This window comes from Bidens hawaiensis, unplaced genomic scaffold, assembly GCF_021521415.1.
Source record: "Bidens hawaiensis isolate Kalapana, Puna unplaced genomic scaffold, B.hawaiensis_p1.1 tig00014849_1, whole genome shotgun sequence".
Lineage (NCBI taxonomy): Eukaryota > Viridiplantae > Streptophyta > Magnoliopsida > Asterales > Asteraceae > Bidens > Bidens hawaiensis.
The window spans coordinates 207272-225607 of record NW_027492314.1 but is presented as its reverse complement, the minus strand read 5'-3'; the positions used below and the strand labels follow the sequence as shown (position 1 = coordinate 225607).

At 33.5% G+C, this 18336-nt stretch overlaps 1 protein-coding gene across 2 annotated transcripts; it reads right to left on the bottom strand.

Moving 5' to 3' along the window:
* Positions 1–9847: 9847 nt before the first annotated feature.
* On the bottom strand, positions 9848–12893 carry LOC143547872 (glucan endo-1,3-beta-glucosidase 7-like). 2 transcript variants are annotated; one of them, XM_077039182.1, is made up of 4 exons: positions 12740–12893; positions 11721–12385; positions 10417–10740; positions 9848–10147 (listed from the first exon to the last, which is right to left on the bottom strand). In XM_077039182.1, the coding sequence occupies exons 1-4, from the start codon at positions 12804–12806 to the stop codon at positions 9908–9910; spliced, it is 1296 nt and encodes a 431-aa protein (XP_076895297.1). In that variant the 5' UTR covers positions 12807–12893; the 3' UTR covers positions 9848–9907. The 2 variants fall into 2 exon arrangements, with proteins under 2 accessions (XP_076895297.1, XP_076895295.1); XM_077039180.1 differs by lacking the exon at positions 12740–12893 and having other exon boundaries at positions 11721–12455.
* Between the last annotated feature and the right edge of the window lie 5443 nt (positions 12894–18336).

Genomic DNA, 18336 nt, shown 5'->3' with positions numbered 1-18336 from the left:
AAGTAATACTTTTATTATTATTTTTAAAATAATTTTAAGTCGTTCTTTTAAAATGTAAATCTTTATTTATAAATAAAGAACAAGAAAATCGGTTAATAAATTCCTCGTGGTTTACATAAACTACGGATACGATTACGATGCTTTACGTCTCGATTTAAATTTTATGAGTTAACACGTAACAACACGAGTGTGTAGTTTAAAATTTTTACGCATGTTTTCTAGCTCGATATAACAATCCCACTGCAATGTGCGGGTTTAAAATATTGGTTCAAATGAAACAGGTTGTTACCTTTAGAATGTTACATTAAAGGAAAACAAGAACTCGTAACTAGAGGAACTAGTACTTTTCTTGTCAATGTAGGAATATGATGACGACATTAATTTAATAACATGAATGAGCATAAAACATGTCTGGATAAGATACTAAGGTTATAGAGAATAGTGAGAATAGTAAGTGTATGCATGATAGCATTTTGACATGTTCACCGGTATATTTTGAGTTTTTTCTTGATTTCACTATGTTGTCGGTGGTATGCGAATGGAATGGTTTGTATTCTTTTTTTTTTTTTTTGAAATTCAAGTCATTTTATATTATAATAAAAGGATGCGATTACAATAGAGAGGTAGGTAAGCGAACAACAATCTGCACCGCCACCCTCTTTTGAATGGCAACACCGATCCTACTGAAAACAAAGTTATCGTTCTTCGCCGTCGTTTTGCCTTACCCAATGTTAGACATTATCAAAAGATGTATGCGATGGTATTTTGACACCTACTTTTTTGATTGCTACAATCTGAATCCAAAGTTTACACAAGTTGTTTCGTTACTTGTCAAAAGCACTCTGCATGCTAATCTACACAAAAGTTTACACGATTTCAGGGTTAACTCATACCAAAATTAATACTCTTTTTTAAACGAAGAAATCATTTTACTCATAACTTGCTATTTTAACCTGAGCAAAAAATGATACTTCTTTTTATGACACGAACCCAATCTGCTTGCTCGCGTTCAAAATAGAATGACCGGTAACTCGGTTAGAGTCCTCATTCTCTAACCCGACCCAATTATTGGTACCTTTTAAAAATAACCAAAACTCATTTTGCTTATTACTCATTTTGGCCGGAACCAAAATTGATACTTTTCTAAATTACTCAAACTCATTTTTGCTTATAGCACGTTTTAACTCGAAACAAATTTGATGCTTTTTTTAAATGTCTCAAACCTATTTTTCTTACATACCTTTCTAACTGGGACATGTTTTAACCAATTATCCGACTGAACCGACCCGACCCGCCAGATTCCCAAGCTTAGTTCTTGACAACATATTTTTATAAATTTCCATGATAGAGTACATGTATCATAGCATACTTCAAGAAATTTCACATGATACACGAAAACGTCTACATTATTCCGATGTATACATATTGCAAATAAATATATAAAATCCTAAAACTAAGTAACACACTTGTTGGCTTGATCTTGTAGCTCAAGCACCAAAAATGCAACCGATTGTTTCTCTGCAGCTATTTGTTGCTGTTGTATATTTAGCTACCTGTTGTGTTTAAAACTTAATATTATCAAATTGTCCAAAATGCACCTTGACCAAATCATTGTAACTTCGTCTTTCAAAAAGTCAAACTTGCTTATAACTTGTAAGATGGACACTTTCTATCATAAATTATCACTAATCAATTTGTCAGTAAAACAAATTTCGAACTTTACCAAAATGCCCTTTGAGTTGACCCGTTAACAAAATCTTCAAATTTTACAGATTTCCAACCAACTAAATCATGCAATTTTGACTTTCAGAAAGTCAAAATGTAATTTGTTGAGAACCTCTAATACTAACCCTTAAAAATTACTTTAATATAAATTGAGAACAGAATCCTTAAATACCTTTTTATGATAAAAAGCTAACAATTTTTAATTTCAGTTACAAAAGTTGGACAAAGTCAAAACCAAAAACACTGACCAAAATGCAATCGGCTCGCCGCCAAGATTGATACTTTTTAAAAATTTTAAATGACCCTCATTTTGTTTTGAATTGTTTTAATCGTAACAAAAATTGATGCTTTTTTAAATGACCCGAACTCATTTTGCAGATAACCTGTTTTGGCCTTAACCAAAAATAATTTTATAAATAATTAACTCGAATAATAATATTATAATAGTAAGATAACTTAAATGCAAACTACTTTTATAAATGGACTAACCAAAGGTTTTTATCAAATAAATTAAGAATCAATAATAAATTTCTCTATGAATTGGATTGGTGACCAAAGAGATGCGATTACAACTTAAAAGAAAGTCTTACTGGAATGATCAGCAAAATTGAAAGTTGATCTCCGACTAAACTTGTAAAGTGAGCAGAGAGTTAAAGAAACTTGATACTATCAACTACCACCACTATGTGTCTTCCCCCGTTTGCAAGTTGTAGTCCTGTAATCAAAACTTTTAGTTGCATCTATTCATGAAAAAATCTAAAGACAGTTCAAATATCATAATGTCTTTCTTGAAAATATACAACTTTTATTTAGGATTTTTTTTAGCTTACAAAGTATTACTGAATCATGCTACCATTACTCATAAGATTACCAGTTTTATCAAGCAGCATTCTTATTAAAAGTAAGGTTTAAAATGGTTTCTAGCTCGGTATCAATTGTATCAAAACCTAAAACCCTAATCGTATCATTCTACAACAAACAAAATTGATTGAAATTAAAATGCAAAAATCAATAGACGTTATCAGTCACTTTCCTTGTTAGGCTTCACCAAAGATCCTAAACAGAACAAATACTCAATTTAAAGATTATTGACTTTACCAAACAGATAAAGAGATCAAAAACCTTTCGAATTCAATGAAAAGTAAAAGCTGGATTCAAGTTATTACCGGTCAAAACTTTCGCTTTAACATCATCTCTCCTTATAGCCTCTGCAATTTATCCTTCAAAACAAAACCAAAAATTAAAATCCAAACTCCTGAGATCCAATTGGGGCAAAAGAATCTAAACACCCATAACAACTCAATCAAATAAACTATATGCAACAAAATCACATTTAAAAAAAAACCATCAACCTTATGGTACTGTTTGTGAGATTCGTCAAAAATTTCATGTATTCAAACAAATAGCCATGTTAACAAACTTCATATGTGACAGTTGTATATTATCGTAATGGCAAAAGAACGATAGAAACTGAAATAAGTTAAACATGCTTACCTTCAAAGGCATGTACCTCCTCGTCATAGAGAGAGGTGTGACGATAATACTCTTTATCCATGACACGAATCAATTAGCAACACAATAAACAATGCACCTGAGAACTACATTTATAAAACATCCAATTTATAGAGTCTCCACTGCAATAGCAACTGCAACTCCACTTCCCTAGCTTGTAGGAACTGCAAGATAGACATGTTCGGTTAAAAGTAACTGCTGAAAAATTAAAAAATCCATGTATATATTGTATTATTTATAAAAAAAAATCATTTTAAGATATTAAATAAAACATTTCAATTAACCTGATTTGTAGAAGAACATGGTAGAGGACCACAACTAATTATGAAATTAAAAGGAAATTATGTAATTGTGGGATAAAAAAGCTTATTTGACACGTTGGTTTGATATAAAGACCACTTGGCGCTATTTCTTTAAACATAATCATACCATTTGGGCTTCAGAAGTTCAATAAAATTGGTAGGTTCAACAATACATAGAAATCATAGATTTAAAAATTATATTTTTTAAAGATTTCTATCAAATTTTCAAACATTTTTGAAGAATTAATATGCATACGTTATCAATCATCTATAACATTCCACCCAATTGAAAATCCAATTTCAGTACTAAATTATATAAAATTATAAATATAAAAATCCTACAAATGCCTACAGCTTCAAAAAAATCAACAGCTTAGAAACAACTAAGCTTTGATATTGAACTACACATGAGACTCATGATTCATAAAAGAAATAAAGACCATGATAAGAGAATTTAGAAATAACCCAAAACAGAAGCTCAAATATGCCTTTGCAGGGTATAAAAGATGCTGATGTTTTATAGGGCCTTCATAAATGTGTCTTCAAAGTTCAAATGGTATTACAACTAAATATGCATCAAATACCAAAAAAAAAAGTAAAAAAATTGAGCATTCAGTCTTGCAAAGCTTCACGGATATAAGGAAAATACTTTAGCTTCCCCTTATTAACCCTTGGATTTAAATTACCAACATACACACGCGCCATCTTCAACAATTACATGTCAATAACATCAAAGACTACTAGGTATCTACATAATTAATAATTTGATATCTTCACAAAAACTAAGAATAAAAAATCCATATTATGTCACCAAAAATGCAAAAGACACAATAAATTCATTTCATTTTCATCCTAAACTTCAACATTAAGCAGTTAACATCTTATGGATCTACGAATATAATCAGCAAAGACCACAACAATTATTAAATAATCAAATCCAGAACCAGAAGAAAAAGCAAGGTCACATAAAGCTCAATGGTTATGAAAACAAACTTGTACAAATAATAGGCTACCAAGTACCAACTAATTAGGTTTAATGAATTGAAACCTAATTCACGCATGATACTGAAATCAGACAACGGTTTTATCGTAACTCTTACAAGGAATCTGAAGCTCTCGGGTATCGATGTTGAAGTTTTATATCCAATTAGCCCTAATTTCCTCAACACAGATACAAACCAAATTCACACAAATCAATCACGCAATTCAAACATAAACCAGTCAAATCAACAACTTACCGGTTGTTTTTAACCGTGAGAAGCGAGATCTCATCCACCTTAGGCCGAAACACCGCGAGTTTAAACACGCGTCTCCGAGATGATTGCTTCCTCTTCAAGCCCGCCATCACATTAATTGATTGGATAATCATTTAATAGTCGCATTGAAGAAAATAGTTATGAATTAAGGAGGAGATGAAGTGTAGAGGCGCTATGCATTGAATGGGAATTGAAGAAGAACATGCCGGACGAGAATCTGAAACTATTATGCGTCGGTTTGGGAATGACTATTATAAGAGTATAGTGTGTAACTGCTCTCCGGTAAGTGCTTTAACCGGGCTGAGAATCAATCTTGGTTCTTATCGGACGCTCAAATTTAAATTTCATTATGGGCTTATCGGAGGGCTGAGAATCAGTCTTGGATTTTTATCCAACGGTCATATGACTCTATGGTAACTATATATATAATTATAGGACAAAGATGAGTAAGTATACTTCTATTGTTGTGTAGAACAAGTGGTGAATCAAAGTAAAGTGTTTTCTTGTATGGTTTGACTCATTTAACTGTTTGAGAATTAAGTAAATATGCTAATGCAGCGACCTGAAAAGGAATAGATAGTGAAGCCGCCGAGAGAAACTAAGAAAGACAATTATAGAGAAAGAAAAGGGGTCGGAATCATCTTGGAAGTGTACATCATGTAAACACCAGTACAAATATTGATTGATTATTATTATTTTATTCTATAATGAATCTTACTACACTAATAAAAGAAAATGTTGAAGCTTAAGTGTTAAAACTACATTTCTTCTAATTCTTAATCTCTTATCTCATTCTTCTAGCAATTCATGGGTCATATATCAAAACCATTTTGTCAATTGGGTTATAACATAGTGTGAATTATATTTATTATTGAGTTAAGTGTCATTTTCATACATGAGATTTGACCAATTATACAATTTTAGTACATTTTTTAATTCTTGCAAATAACGTTTCCAAAATCATGCTATTTTAATACTTTTCGTTAACCTTTTGTTTTTTCCATTAACTCAAGAACAAAATAGCTTTTTTTTTCTCATTTACTTAAATAAATGAGCTGGACTACTTAAAAAAAACAAACCGAACCATTTTTTTTAACAAAAACACATGAACCGAACCACCTTTTTAGCAAAAAAATAAACGTACAGAACTACTTTTTTAAGAAAAATAAACGAACCGAACCACATTTTTAACAAGAATAAACGAACCGAGCTACTTAAAAAAATACAAACGGAACCACGTTTTTTTATAAAAAATAAACGAATTGAACAACTTTTTTAACAAAAAAATAAACGAACAATGACACTTAACTCTTCATTATTTAAATGTTTGTAAATGTCACCTTTATATTCACCTTTAAAAAAAGTTAATACTAAATAGAATTAATTATTGGGTTGGTGATTTTTTTCAGCATTGTAAAAAAAATAGATATTTAGGTCTAAATTTATATTTGGAGATTATGCTCCATTGTAGAAAACATAGATATTTAGGTCTGAATTTATATTTGGAGATTATGCTCCAGAATATTGTCTATACATATTAATCATCATCTTTTAAATATTGTTACACGAGAAGTTACATTAAATTCGTATTTTTTGTTAAACGCATTGTACACGGATTTCATAAGTCGTGAATTGAAATAAAAATATAAGTCATAAGTTTTACTTTGTACATTAAATTAATTCATAAGTAGTATTTTAAGAATCCCAATTGAAATAACGACCTTATTTATTTTTATCATTTGACAAATCCCGTGTAATACACTGGTTCAAAAGCTAGTAAAGTATAAACCCAAGTAAGATACCTGTAAACACCACATTAACATGTGGATCAACTACAACTGTACAACATTCGAAGCGAGAAGTACAATAATTCTGAGCACATATGTAACAAACAGTGATTTAGTGAGGAGATTAGAAGTTGGAATCTACCTATTCTAATAAAGTAAAATAAATGGGGACACTTGTCATGTTTTGGTTAATTCTCACAAATTTTTTCCCTCCAAAACTAATATACTCTAATATATGTAATAAATCAATAATTATTTACTTTTCTTTTACACTATATTTATATAATATCTATATATTTTTATAAATATAAATATTAACATATTATTTTACTATATATTTCAAAATACTTGGTGAATTCCAAAAATCAACAACAAATCATGTTTCTCAAATGAAAATTGTTTCGGGTTTTTTGTGGAAGTTAAATTTGATTTTATGGGTCAAAAGTTGGTAAAGACATCGTTTGGTACAAGTTAATTACATTTGGATCAAAATTTGTTACAGGTCAAAAATGAAAATTTTGAGTATTTTTAAAAGTTTGAGAATGCAAAATAGATTTATCGTTAAATTTGTTATGAGTTCAAAGTGTTGACTTTAAAATGTCAAAAATCTGTAAGTTAGAATTTTAAACATTATTCGGGTTTCAAGTTTATTTTTAAGGGCATTTTTTGAAATAATCAAAAGGTTCAAGATTTGGCAAATTGACTATTTTTCCCTCAACTATTAAAATTTAAGAAAAGATTGCGAACACTTTCGACATGCCACCCTAATGCCTATCAATGCTTCTAACTTTTATCAAATTTGAAGTATTTATGTCAACATTAATTTTTCCTTCAATGGTGATCAAAATGTTGTATGGAAAGCATGTCATGTAAAACTATGCTCAAATGAGACAAAATATTCACAAAATTAAATTGGTTAACATGCTATTTTTTATGTTGTCAAGAAGCCCTCTAAAACTTATCAAAATCATTTTTATGCTGTAGCTTTGAAAAACATAGTTCTTGAAGAACATCCATTGCTACAATTTAATATTCTACTTTCCTTTGATGGGTGGTAAATTGATAAATATATCAATAAAGGTAACGACTCTTTTGTATTTAGGCTGAGTAGTTAAAACTATAATCGTATGAGAAGTCTTATTTTCGAAATTAGTTCATAACCAAAATTCTTTCAATTATATATATATGACACCGAGAATGAATTTTTCAATAGAAAGAAGCATTCTCGAGTGCGATTTTGCATGGACATTTTTTTATTAAGTTCATTTAAAAAAATTATTTTGTGATATAAATAAAGTCAATTTATATACACATTGTATAGATATAAGCATAGATGTAATACACCTTTTTCATATACACTATGCAATTATTTGTTTTACTTATAATTTGAATTATCTCATGTGTGACAAGGGCTCTAAAACTAGTTTAATATATATAATAGGGAAAATTCCCAAAATAGCCCCTTTTAGAGAGAGAAGTCCCAAAATAACCCATTTTTCCTTAAATCTTTTATAATTTGGAATGTCAAGACGCATTGAGAAAAGATAAAAATAAAGACGAGATTTCGAAAGAAAGTCCGGTAAAAGACGAGATTTAGGGAAATAATGTCGTTAAAGTCCAAATTATTTGTAATTTTTGAGCAACAGTTCAAATTTTTTTAAAACTTTTTTATTCAAAAAAACCGTCTTAAGAGACTGTTTTTTTATATTTCCTACATTTCCCGTCCAAATTTCAAATTCTTGGAAAATTATATTTTTTACAATTATATCCCTGAACCACCATCACCACCTTGAACCACCACCACCACCACCACCTTGAACGACCACCATCACCAACGCCGGCTGCCCCACCCCATCACCACCACCGTCACTACCACCATAGCTGCCTCCACCACCTGAACCACCACCACCACCATCACCGACGTCGTCGGCCCCATCACCACCACCGTCACTACCACCATAGCCGCCTCCGCCACCGCTGCGCCCATCACCTCCACCACCGCTGCACCCATCACCACGGCTATGGTCTCCCGCTCGTCGGAAACATCCACCGCCGTACACTTCTGCTTCAACACCATAGCCGCGAAGGTAACTTTATATATGAAGTACGAATCCGGTCAAAGTATTTATTAGAGTTATATTTATATGTTACAAAAAAAAAATACAATTCAATACAAATACTTTGAATAAAAACTCCCGTTAAAGCTTTGCATTCCTTTTTGGTGGCATTTATGCAACAGGTAGGTTTGCGGGACAAACTTCGGTGTAGATTGAGTCGGTGGATGTTTCCGACGAGCGGAAGACCATAGCCGCGGTGATGGGGGTGCAACGGTGATGGAGGTGATGGTGCAGCTGTGGCGGAGGCGGCTATGGTGGTAGTGACGGTGGTGGTGATGGGGGGGGGCAGCCGGCGTTGGTGATGGTGGTCGTTCAAGGTGGTGGTGGTGGTGGTTCAAGGTGGTGATGGTGGTTCAGGAGTATAATTGTAAAAAATATAATTTTAGAATTTGAAAATTTGGACGGGAAATGTAAGAAACATAAAATAACAGTATCTCAAGACGGTTTGTTTGTGTACAAAAGTTTTTGAAAAATTTGAACTTTTGCTCAAAGATTACAAATAATTTGGAATTTATCGACATTATTTCCCCAAATCTCGTCTTTTACCTGACTTTCTTTCGAAATCTCGTCTTTATTTTTATCTTTTCCCAATGCGTATTGACAGTCCAAATTATAAAAGATTTTGAGGAAAAAATGACTATTTTGGGACTTCTCTCTCATCAGAATTTTCCGCCATTATACAAGAAATAAGTGTGTGGATTGAAAACATGGAAAACTTTGGTCTTTTTAAGACCAACGTAGGCAAGCATACATCAACCATGTGCGGTTTTGACTTTTGAAAATCATCTTCTTCCACCATATATCGGCAACTCATCCGGTTTAGGTTTTGGTGTTTTAATCACGCTTTTCAAGTGTTCTAAATAGCGTTCTCTCTTATGATGTATCATATTAAATGTACGCTTTCGGCTAAGATAACATTGAGTCAAACCACAAGTTTATTATAAACTTATCAGATTTTCATAGTTACGTTAAGGTTTTTTATTACGATCAAAAAGTGAATGGTGCTTATTTACAGTTAATATTGTTACCGGGGTCAAATTTTAAAAAATGGCACCAAAGGTGTAGTTGAAATATCCTACTTAGGACAAGCACCCTTGATCGTCACAGTTAACATAATAGAGAAAACATCACATTAATATTAATCTTCTACATGGAAAATCTAATACACACCCAAACAGCCTTAAATCACGAAATTTTTTCACACCAATCTACAACATTGAAGCTACCGCTAGAGAAACAACAGTTAGTAAACTAGCACCGATTTTACCCAAGTTAGCTTCATTTTTAGATGCATTGACCCGTGCAGTAGGGGAGTCACGAGGGGTGGTGGAATTGGGAGTACTCGTTGTGGTTGATGAGTTAGTTGGAAGGGTGGGTGCACCACTCGTAGCAGGTGGCACGTCCGTTGGTGGGCTTATGGTGGGAGCTGGTGCAGTAGCAAGACCACCCTAAACATAATGTTTATAATAATACAAGTTACACATTTGTTCTAGGCAACATATATACAACTTGCAACCAAATAAATGAAACCGAAAAACTGATTTGTAATAGAAAAAACCAAACCCAAACAAAAACCAACAGCTTAGTTTAATATTTATGTAAAAGAAGAATTTTTTTGGGACCAAAAGTTTTGAGCACAAACAACAAAACCAAAAAAAGCAAAACCAAAACCAAACTGAACACGAACATTATAATGATGTAGTATAAGCATGTGTACCTGACTGCTTTTGGAGAGACCCACGTCATATACAGGTGTCAAGTCGACATTATAGATTCCAAAATACCTTTCCGAGAGTTTCCCGCCCTTCAAATCCTCATCATATAATGCAAAAAGATATGTGTCGATGGATTTCCCGGGCATCAATGGAGTTCCAGTCATGGACCTAAGATGAGCCACCAAGTTGCCATTGTAAGCCTTGGCGTTTTCTACGGTTGCACCGGCCTCATCAACACCGCCTTTGTATGGCCAGCCTGTTTCTGCGACGACAATCTCGACGTCATTAAACGCCAAGGCGTTCAATGCTGATCTCACTGCATCCACCTTCGTTTCATCCACCCATTTTGTTAGCGTGCATAACATTTAACTTGATACGTAAATGTATAAATATATATATGTATGGGTGCAAACAGGTTGAGCAAAACCTGAGCTTGACTAATTTAACTTAAGAGAGCTCGAGCTCAGTGATACTCATTTAGAGTTTTATGTCTAAAGCTCGTGTAGCTCATGAGTAAATTTCAAGCTTAGATTTGAGCTCGACTCCTCTATTATCCACTAACACTTTCTATGCAATTACATTATTATTATTATTATAAACAAGACTTGTTATATTAATAAATAATAGGTTGGTTTAGACTTTAGACTTGTGACCTATTCAAGTTTAATGTATGAAGCTTGAGAACCGATCCTTTTTAGTTCCCGCTCAATATGAGTTCTCAAAAAATCGATCTTAAGTATCCTAAGAGTGACTCGGTTTGTTTATACTCTGTGTGTACGGTTAGTTAATCCAGCTACAAAGGAGTAACCAACTGAAACGTTTAAAATTACTAACAAGTTTCGTATTAAACTAATGACTAAAAAATATTCTTGACATTTTAATTAAGCCGAATTTCAATTGACAAATTACTATGACATTGATTTATTTTGAAAATTGCCTTTTAGTGCTACACTCAGAAAAACAATATACTACATATTATATTATTTTAATAACAATAAATAAAAACCGCTGTATTATTAATTTATTATATACAAAATACATAAATTCAAATGAAAAGAAAAGATCCGTTGCGTTTCTTCTGGGCCATGTTTAAACAAAACAAAAAATATCATTATTTTTGTAACGAAAAGAATAATTGAACATGCTACATGCATCATCTACTTGTACCATACATGTGACAATGCACGTTGTAACTTAAATTAATTACGTGGTCCACGTTCAATCTAGTCCGATTTCAAAATTCAAAACAGCACAAATACTAACCGTGTGACAAACAATTTAAATAAACTTTAAACATTAAACTCACCTGAGCATCAAACATGTTCATGTACTTGATATTCGTCCCAGAATCCGGACGCCCAGCGTTCGGCTGAAACAAGCAGAACGCTAACGTCTCAGGCCTCGGGTCTGTTTGGTAAGCGAAAAACGGGTACGGATTAATTAAAAAACCCGACCCCGTTTCTTTATTAAACTCTAGCAACCCTTTCAACAAATCAACAACATTCGGATCGAACCTACCCGCCGAGGGCGGCTCTGATGCGCCCAACACCGTCATTGCGTGCACAGTTGAAACCTTAATCTTCCCGCCCAATGAAGCCTCTTCAAGCGCGGCTTGCATGTTTTTCATTGCGGGTAATAGTTGTGTTTTGAGTTCGGGTGTGCCGTACTGGAGTACCTCGTTGCCTACGTTGATGATGATGATTTTGCTGGCGGGATAATATGGGAGTACGTTTGCACCGATCCAGGTTTTGGCGGCTGTGATGTCGGCTGCCATCGGTGGGATATCGGCGTTATCGGTGCCGATTGTGATACCGATGCCGGTGTTTGCAAGGGCTTTGATGATTGATGGGTCGGCTCCGTAGAGTCTCACTTTCCCGAATGATGTGGTCTGTAGTAGCTTCGCGGTGGTGGATGGCGGCGGGAGGTTGTCGGCTACCATGCCGTAGTTTACTCCGATGTATGATTGTGATCCTGAGTTATAATAAAAATTAAAACATAAAGAATCAGTTACATAAGCTATCTTATATACGCTGTGTGACATCTAATCTTATATTAAGTAAAAAGAATTAAATTTTTACTGTCTTTAGTTAGAAAGACGGTAAACATATTGGTCATGCATAGTATTTTTCAAGGTTTGACCTTTTTGTCAAATCAATCAGACCAATAGTTTTTAAAATTTGATTGTTTTTGTTAAAATGGTTGTCTAAGTGATTTGTGGACATTCATCACACACATGTGGAATTAGATAGGGGATGTAGCTATAGCATGACAATCATTCGATTGATGAAACGGGGAGTTAGGATGATTTAAGTTAGAGAAGCTTACTAGCGAGGACGGCGGCGTGGAGGAGGAAGAGGAGGAGGCAGCCGGCTGTGGAAGGAGGAGAGGCCATGATTGGGAGTTACGTGACAAATGGTTCACGTGAGTACGTGCTGTTTTAGGACAAGGGGGTTATTTAAGGACAAAGGTTTATGCTAGGTTTCTTATAGGATTTATATATGTTTGTTTTTGTATTATTTAATGAGAAAGTATTTTGTTTTAATATAAATTAATAACTTTGTTTATCGGTTACAAATAATTTGGGTCAATTTGTGCTACCAAAGGGATGTTTATTTTTTTTTTTGTAAAGTGATGATTGTTTATCCACTATGAATCTATAATATGAATGAATAGTTATTATTGTTTTTGTTATTATTGATAATAATAAGTATTCAAAATGAAAATATTAAATGACTCTGGTCGTGTTAGCCTTTCGAGTGGATATAATTACTTTTTGGAATTCATATTAAACTTTTTTGACTTCTATTATTGAGTTTAAAGCTATGTTTTTTGTTTCTTTGTTGGGCAACTCCACTTTCCTTTCCTTAGAATTGTTGGCTTTAGTGGAACTGCAGTTGTAAACCAAGATTTATTTTTGTTCTAAGTTTTGTTTTAAGGTATTAAATACCTTAAACAACAACATACTAGATCGCGGTCTCATTGATAATTCCAATTTATTTAAGGAGAATGTTTAAAGCAAACTAGGTTAGATTTTGTTTTGATATTAATCAAGTGTTTTTTATTTTTATTTTTTATAGCAACATTTGGAACAACCTCCAATACCCGTGTGAGCCTTCTTGAGACAAGATGTCAACCGTCTATACTGATTTTTACGTTGCAAGCTTGACTAACCCAAGAACACCATCGAGAAGGAAACAAATCACTATGGGAAAACACATTTGATTCAGGTTTCGAATTTGAGACCTTAAGATCCTAAAATGCCGAAAGACCAACTGCAAATATTTTTCTTTTTTGAATGGCTTAATCGAATAGTTATAGTTGAGCTTTTCAAAACAAAATTAGAAAATAGTCCCCTCAAAAGATTAAAAATGTGCAAGGTTAAATTGTTGAGCAAAACTACGGTAAAATTTCAAACTTATTAATAATATGGGAGATAAAATGTGTAAGCATTGCGTAAGCTCTCTTCTTATATCACTAATCTATAATTTACCAGTTCTAACAGAAACATTAAACAATACTTAATAATCTAAACAGCTATAACTTGATAGTCTCCTTTCGTTAGGTTTCTAAACATCTAAACCCATTCATTATTTAACATACTAAACGAGTTTTGTCAAAAACCTCGGGTGCTTTGAGTGCACAATACTCGAGTTTGTTCCACATAATACAAGCATGTGTGTGTCCATTAATATGGTTTGGTTTGAAACATCATTCTCAATATTACTATTATTTCCTTAAATGTCATTCACGGGTGTTGAAACTTACAACAATAATTCAACAAGGCGGGCCATGATCATGTTAATGATTTGAGTCACAAAGCATAGTTTGGTTTTGGTGACATCATGAAGTAAAGCATCTTTTCCCCTCAATTCAATTGCAATAAAAAAGCAAAAGAGAAAGGAAAAGAGAAAGCAAATTTTCTCCAATTCAATTCCTTAACTTGGTAGTTCATCTTTTATTTGAATAGCTCAATGCAAAAAAGAAGTGTTGGTATCATAAAGTAAAGGTTAGGTTAGAAGTTATAAAATAAAACGTGAAAATTTGTGTTTAAATGAAGCTGTCAAATTGTCAATAAATTAAGTGATGGTAATATATTTTTATGTCCGCGTATAAAACAATCATCGCCATCATTGCTATGTTAACGAAAATGGTTGGCAATCCTGTGTTTGGATGTGCATAATGACATACCTAGAGGTCCTAGAAATATTCATTAGTGGGTAACGAGTCAAGTTTAAATGGGTCAGGTTAAACCACAAATACACGAATGCTATCTGTTCATAAATTCATTTCAAACCATGAAATGCGCAAGGGTTACTCGTTAACAAACTGATTGTAGTTGCTTGAACAAAAAAAAAACTTATTTCCAAAATTTAGGCACCCTTGTAATATTAGTCAATATCATTTTGGTAGTACATCAAGTATTTAGTCGGTGTTAGTTGCTTGAACAAAAAAACTTGTATGTTTCAAGAAATGCCGCTTTAGAGTTCGCTTGTTTGCTCGATGCATGCCTAACCGTGTGAAGATTGCTGATTGTTGACAACATAACAAGTGGCAAAGTTCGAACTCCTAAGAAGCAAAAAAGTTTAGGTAGTGCATGTGTGCTTACATATTAACCGATTAGGATTTAGACGATATGGTTAGTCGATTTGATAAACGAAAGTGTTGATGAAGAAATGTACAGCTAGTCAATTAGGGATTTTGGGATGATCCTTACGGATTTAAGGGGAGTGAGAAATACTGTAACATAACGTCTACGAAGAGAGCATGGTCTTGATTTTTTTCCAGACTTTGGACTTGTTATATTATTCATATTCCTAAATTTGAGAAATCGTTCAAAACACAATTTCTAAATTATACAACATAACAGATACAAATATCGCTCAAATTTGCATCACCAGTTTGAGGAATCGTTCTGTTATATTATTCTTATACCTAAATTATACAATTTCAAACTCAAGTAACTAACACACAAGTTTCAAGCTAACATTAATAAACTATTCTAAAGTGGTATAAAAGACTAATTAATCAAGCTAACATTACAAAGCATTCAACCAACAACCTGTGGAAATTTGATTTTCGGTTTAATTGTATATAGTTTAGTTCATTAACTTAGTTGTTTTATTCGTTTAGTTTAAGAACTTTGGTACTTCACACGTGTTTATTGTGTTTCAGGTCACAGGTACTTAATGCGACTAATTTGGACCTGTACGGACACATGATGAAGACCGGGGATGTCCAGCACGAGAATCGAGATGGAAAACTGAGCTGCTGAGTGAAGCCACCCATTGCGCTACGCGGTGGGTGTGGAAGACAGCGCTAAATTATAATAAAAATGTTAACTTTGGCGCGATGGACCAGTGAAAAGGACCATCGTGCTACGTGATGGGTCCCACAGTCGGGAAAGTTAGAGTTTTGATTTATATCACGTGTTGACGACCTAACTTGAGATTATTTAGTTACCAGGCAGTTTCTAGAGCAGCAAGGAGTAGAACCATCAATCCCAATCATCTCAAGGCCTTATACATTATCATCATAATCGAAGACCGAGTGATGCCGAGATGCGGCTAGACCCTTCGAATCATACCCAGGATGTAGAATATTGTATTTTACAGTTTTTCTCATATGTTAAGAACGAATGATTTGTAATTATCTTTGATTAATCTACGAGTATTGATGTTTGGTATTACTGTGCACTCAGTTGGTTTAGGTTTATTTTGATCAGAACGATTAGTTTGCCAGTTGCTATGATAATTGCTTATAGGGTTGTTTCGACTAGTTTGAATATGATGAAGCATACAATTGTCCTTCTTTGGATTACACTGGCAGGGACTGTTTGATAACCAGTGCCGTGTGCTAGCGATTGTTGATGCCTAAGGTTTACCTAGTTAGTCAATCTGATTTGATCATTGATGGTTAATATGTTAGGTGAACATGAGATTGCTGTTTATTTACTTGCTTGAACCTTGGGTGTGATTTGTCTTTGTTAATTGCTTGAAAGTTGTTTACTTGTTTGATTAATGTTAAATCCAATCAACTGCTAGTGTGATCAGCACTGTTAAATGAATTACTTCATAATGTTATGAATCAGTTTCACTGCACACTGACTACATACTCCTCATGGTTTGACACAATACTTACCCTAGCTTGCTAGATGACTAGGACATTTATTTACTTGTTTTTGACTAGATATCGACAATTTAGCATCAAATTCAAGCTAAGATTCAAAATAATCTAGCAATACAAAAAATAAGTAACAAATAAAATATAATTTAGAGAAAAAGTGTAAAAAGAAATACATAAATGGAGGATTTGGGGTCGTTTAAAATCAAGTTTGAGAGGTTTGTAACCAAAAGTAGGCGGTTCTAGCCTCGAACAACGCTTTAACAGCTAGAATTACCATTAAATATTCCGGGGGCTTTAGGCATATCAAAGATTTTGAAGTATCGTTCCTTTTTCAATTGCCGCTAATTGTTAACAGGGTCGTTCAAATCGGCTGTTGCTCAAGTTCGCTCATTTTTTCGCTCGATTGTAAACGAGTCGCTCTGCTCGGCTCCGTTTGTAAACGAGCCAAGCAACAAGCAAAGGCTTGTTCGATCCGGCTCGAATATTTTAATTTATTTTATATAAAATTATATATGAACAAATATATAAATATATAGACAACTCATAAAAATATAAGTATACAACTTTTAAACACTTTTAAATTTTTTCTATACCGTCAATTTTAGAGTCACATTTGTTCGATTCAAGTTTTCAAAATACTAAAAGTTTGTTTGCATGTTCATTATATCTCACTTTAAACTTCGCTCTTATTACATCATATACATGTTTGTATAAAAACTACTAATTTGTTTACAAAATATATTATTTACAGCCTTCAAACTTCTTTTTTATTGAAATACCTAGAGTGAAAAATAAATAAACAATGCTCAAAAATTGCTCGATGTTCGATAAAAAATGCTCGATTCAATTTTGGTTCGTTTCGATTTTCGCTCGGTTCGAATTTCAGCCGTTCGATTTGGTTTTAAATGAGCCAAGCAACTAGCAAGCCTTTGCTCTGTTCGGCTCGGCTTGTAAACAACTCTATTGCTAAGTGATTGAATTGGTTATTAGTTATTAAGCTAGTTGCCTAGTTATTTAATGATTGGGCTAATAGAGACTATGGAGTAATGGGTTGCTCAAGCTAATAGAGACTATGGAGTAATGGGTTTCATTTTTAAAAATAGTGATTGGGAAGTTGGGCCTATAAGAACTAATGGAGCATTGGGCTTAATTGCTTAAATAGTTATTGTCGAGCTTATAAGAATTCAACACATTTGTAATACTCTAATGTGCTAAATTGTAAATAATAGTATTATATTTGCAAATATTTAAAATCTTTAAATTATTTTCTCTTGGGTTGGCGTCAATATTCTTGAGAGTCGGTGTTAAAATCTGAGTGTGTGATGTCGGGACCTAGTAGAGTAGTAGGCCTCCGAATGTAGATGAAAACTTGTGTACAAAACGCAAAAATATAGGCTGAACATGAACTCTTGTGTTTCGAATATAGCCACTAGCGTCAATACCCTTTGGTAGTTGAGTTTGAGCATAATAACTCTAAGGTTGTCCTCTATGGGGGGCAACATAGCCCTCCACGTCATCGTCATGTAGAAAGCGGTGCTTCGAAGCCCCTCTTCATAACGTCTCACTGTGGTCTGTTGCCCCATTATATATACATATATATGTATGTGTGTGCATGTGTGAGAGAGCGAGAGAGAAAAGATGCATGGCCCACTCACCACTCCCAAGGCCACCCCCCCCCCCCCCGGCAAAGCCCACAGTGAAGGATCTACTGGTTTAAACTTGCCCCATCTTTACCTTTTGAGTACTTCAAGTGATGCTTTAGATTGTGGTGGAGGGATAGAAATATATGTTTCTTGAAG

Excerpts from the sequence above, each read along its gene's own strand:
- LOC143547872 (XM_077039180.1), bottom strand. The coding sequence starts at position 12,455 with ATGTCACACAGCGTATATAAGATAGCTTATGTAACTGATTCTTTATGT. Across the intron at positions 10,741-11,720 it reads TGAACATGTTTGATGCTCAG|GTGGATGCAGTGAGATCAGC; the intron begins GTGAGTTTAATG and ends GATGAAACGAAG. Across the intron at positions 10,148-10,416 it reads GTCTCTCCAAAAGCAGTCAG|GGTGGTCTTGCTACTGCACC; the intron begins GTACACATGCTT and ends CATTATGTTTAG.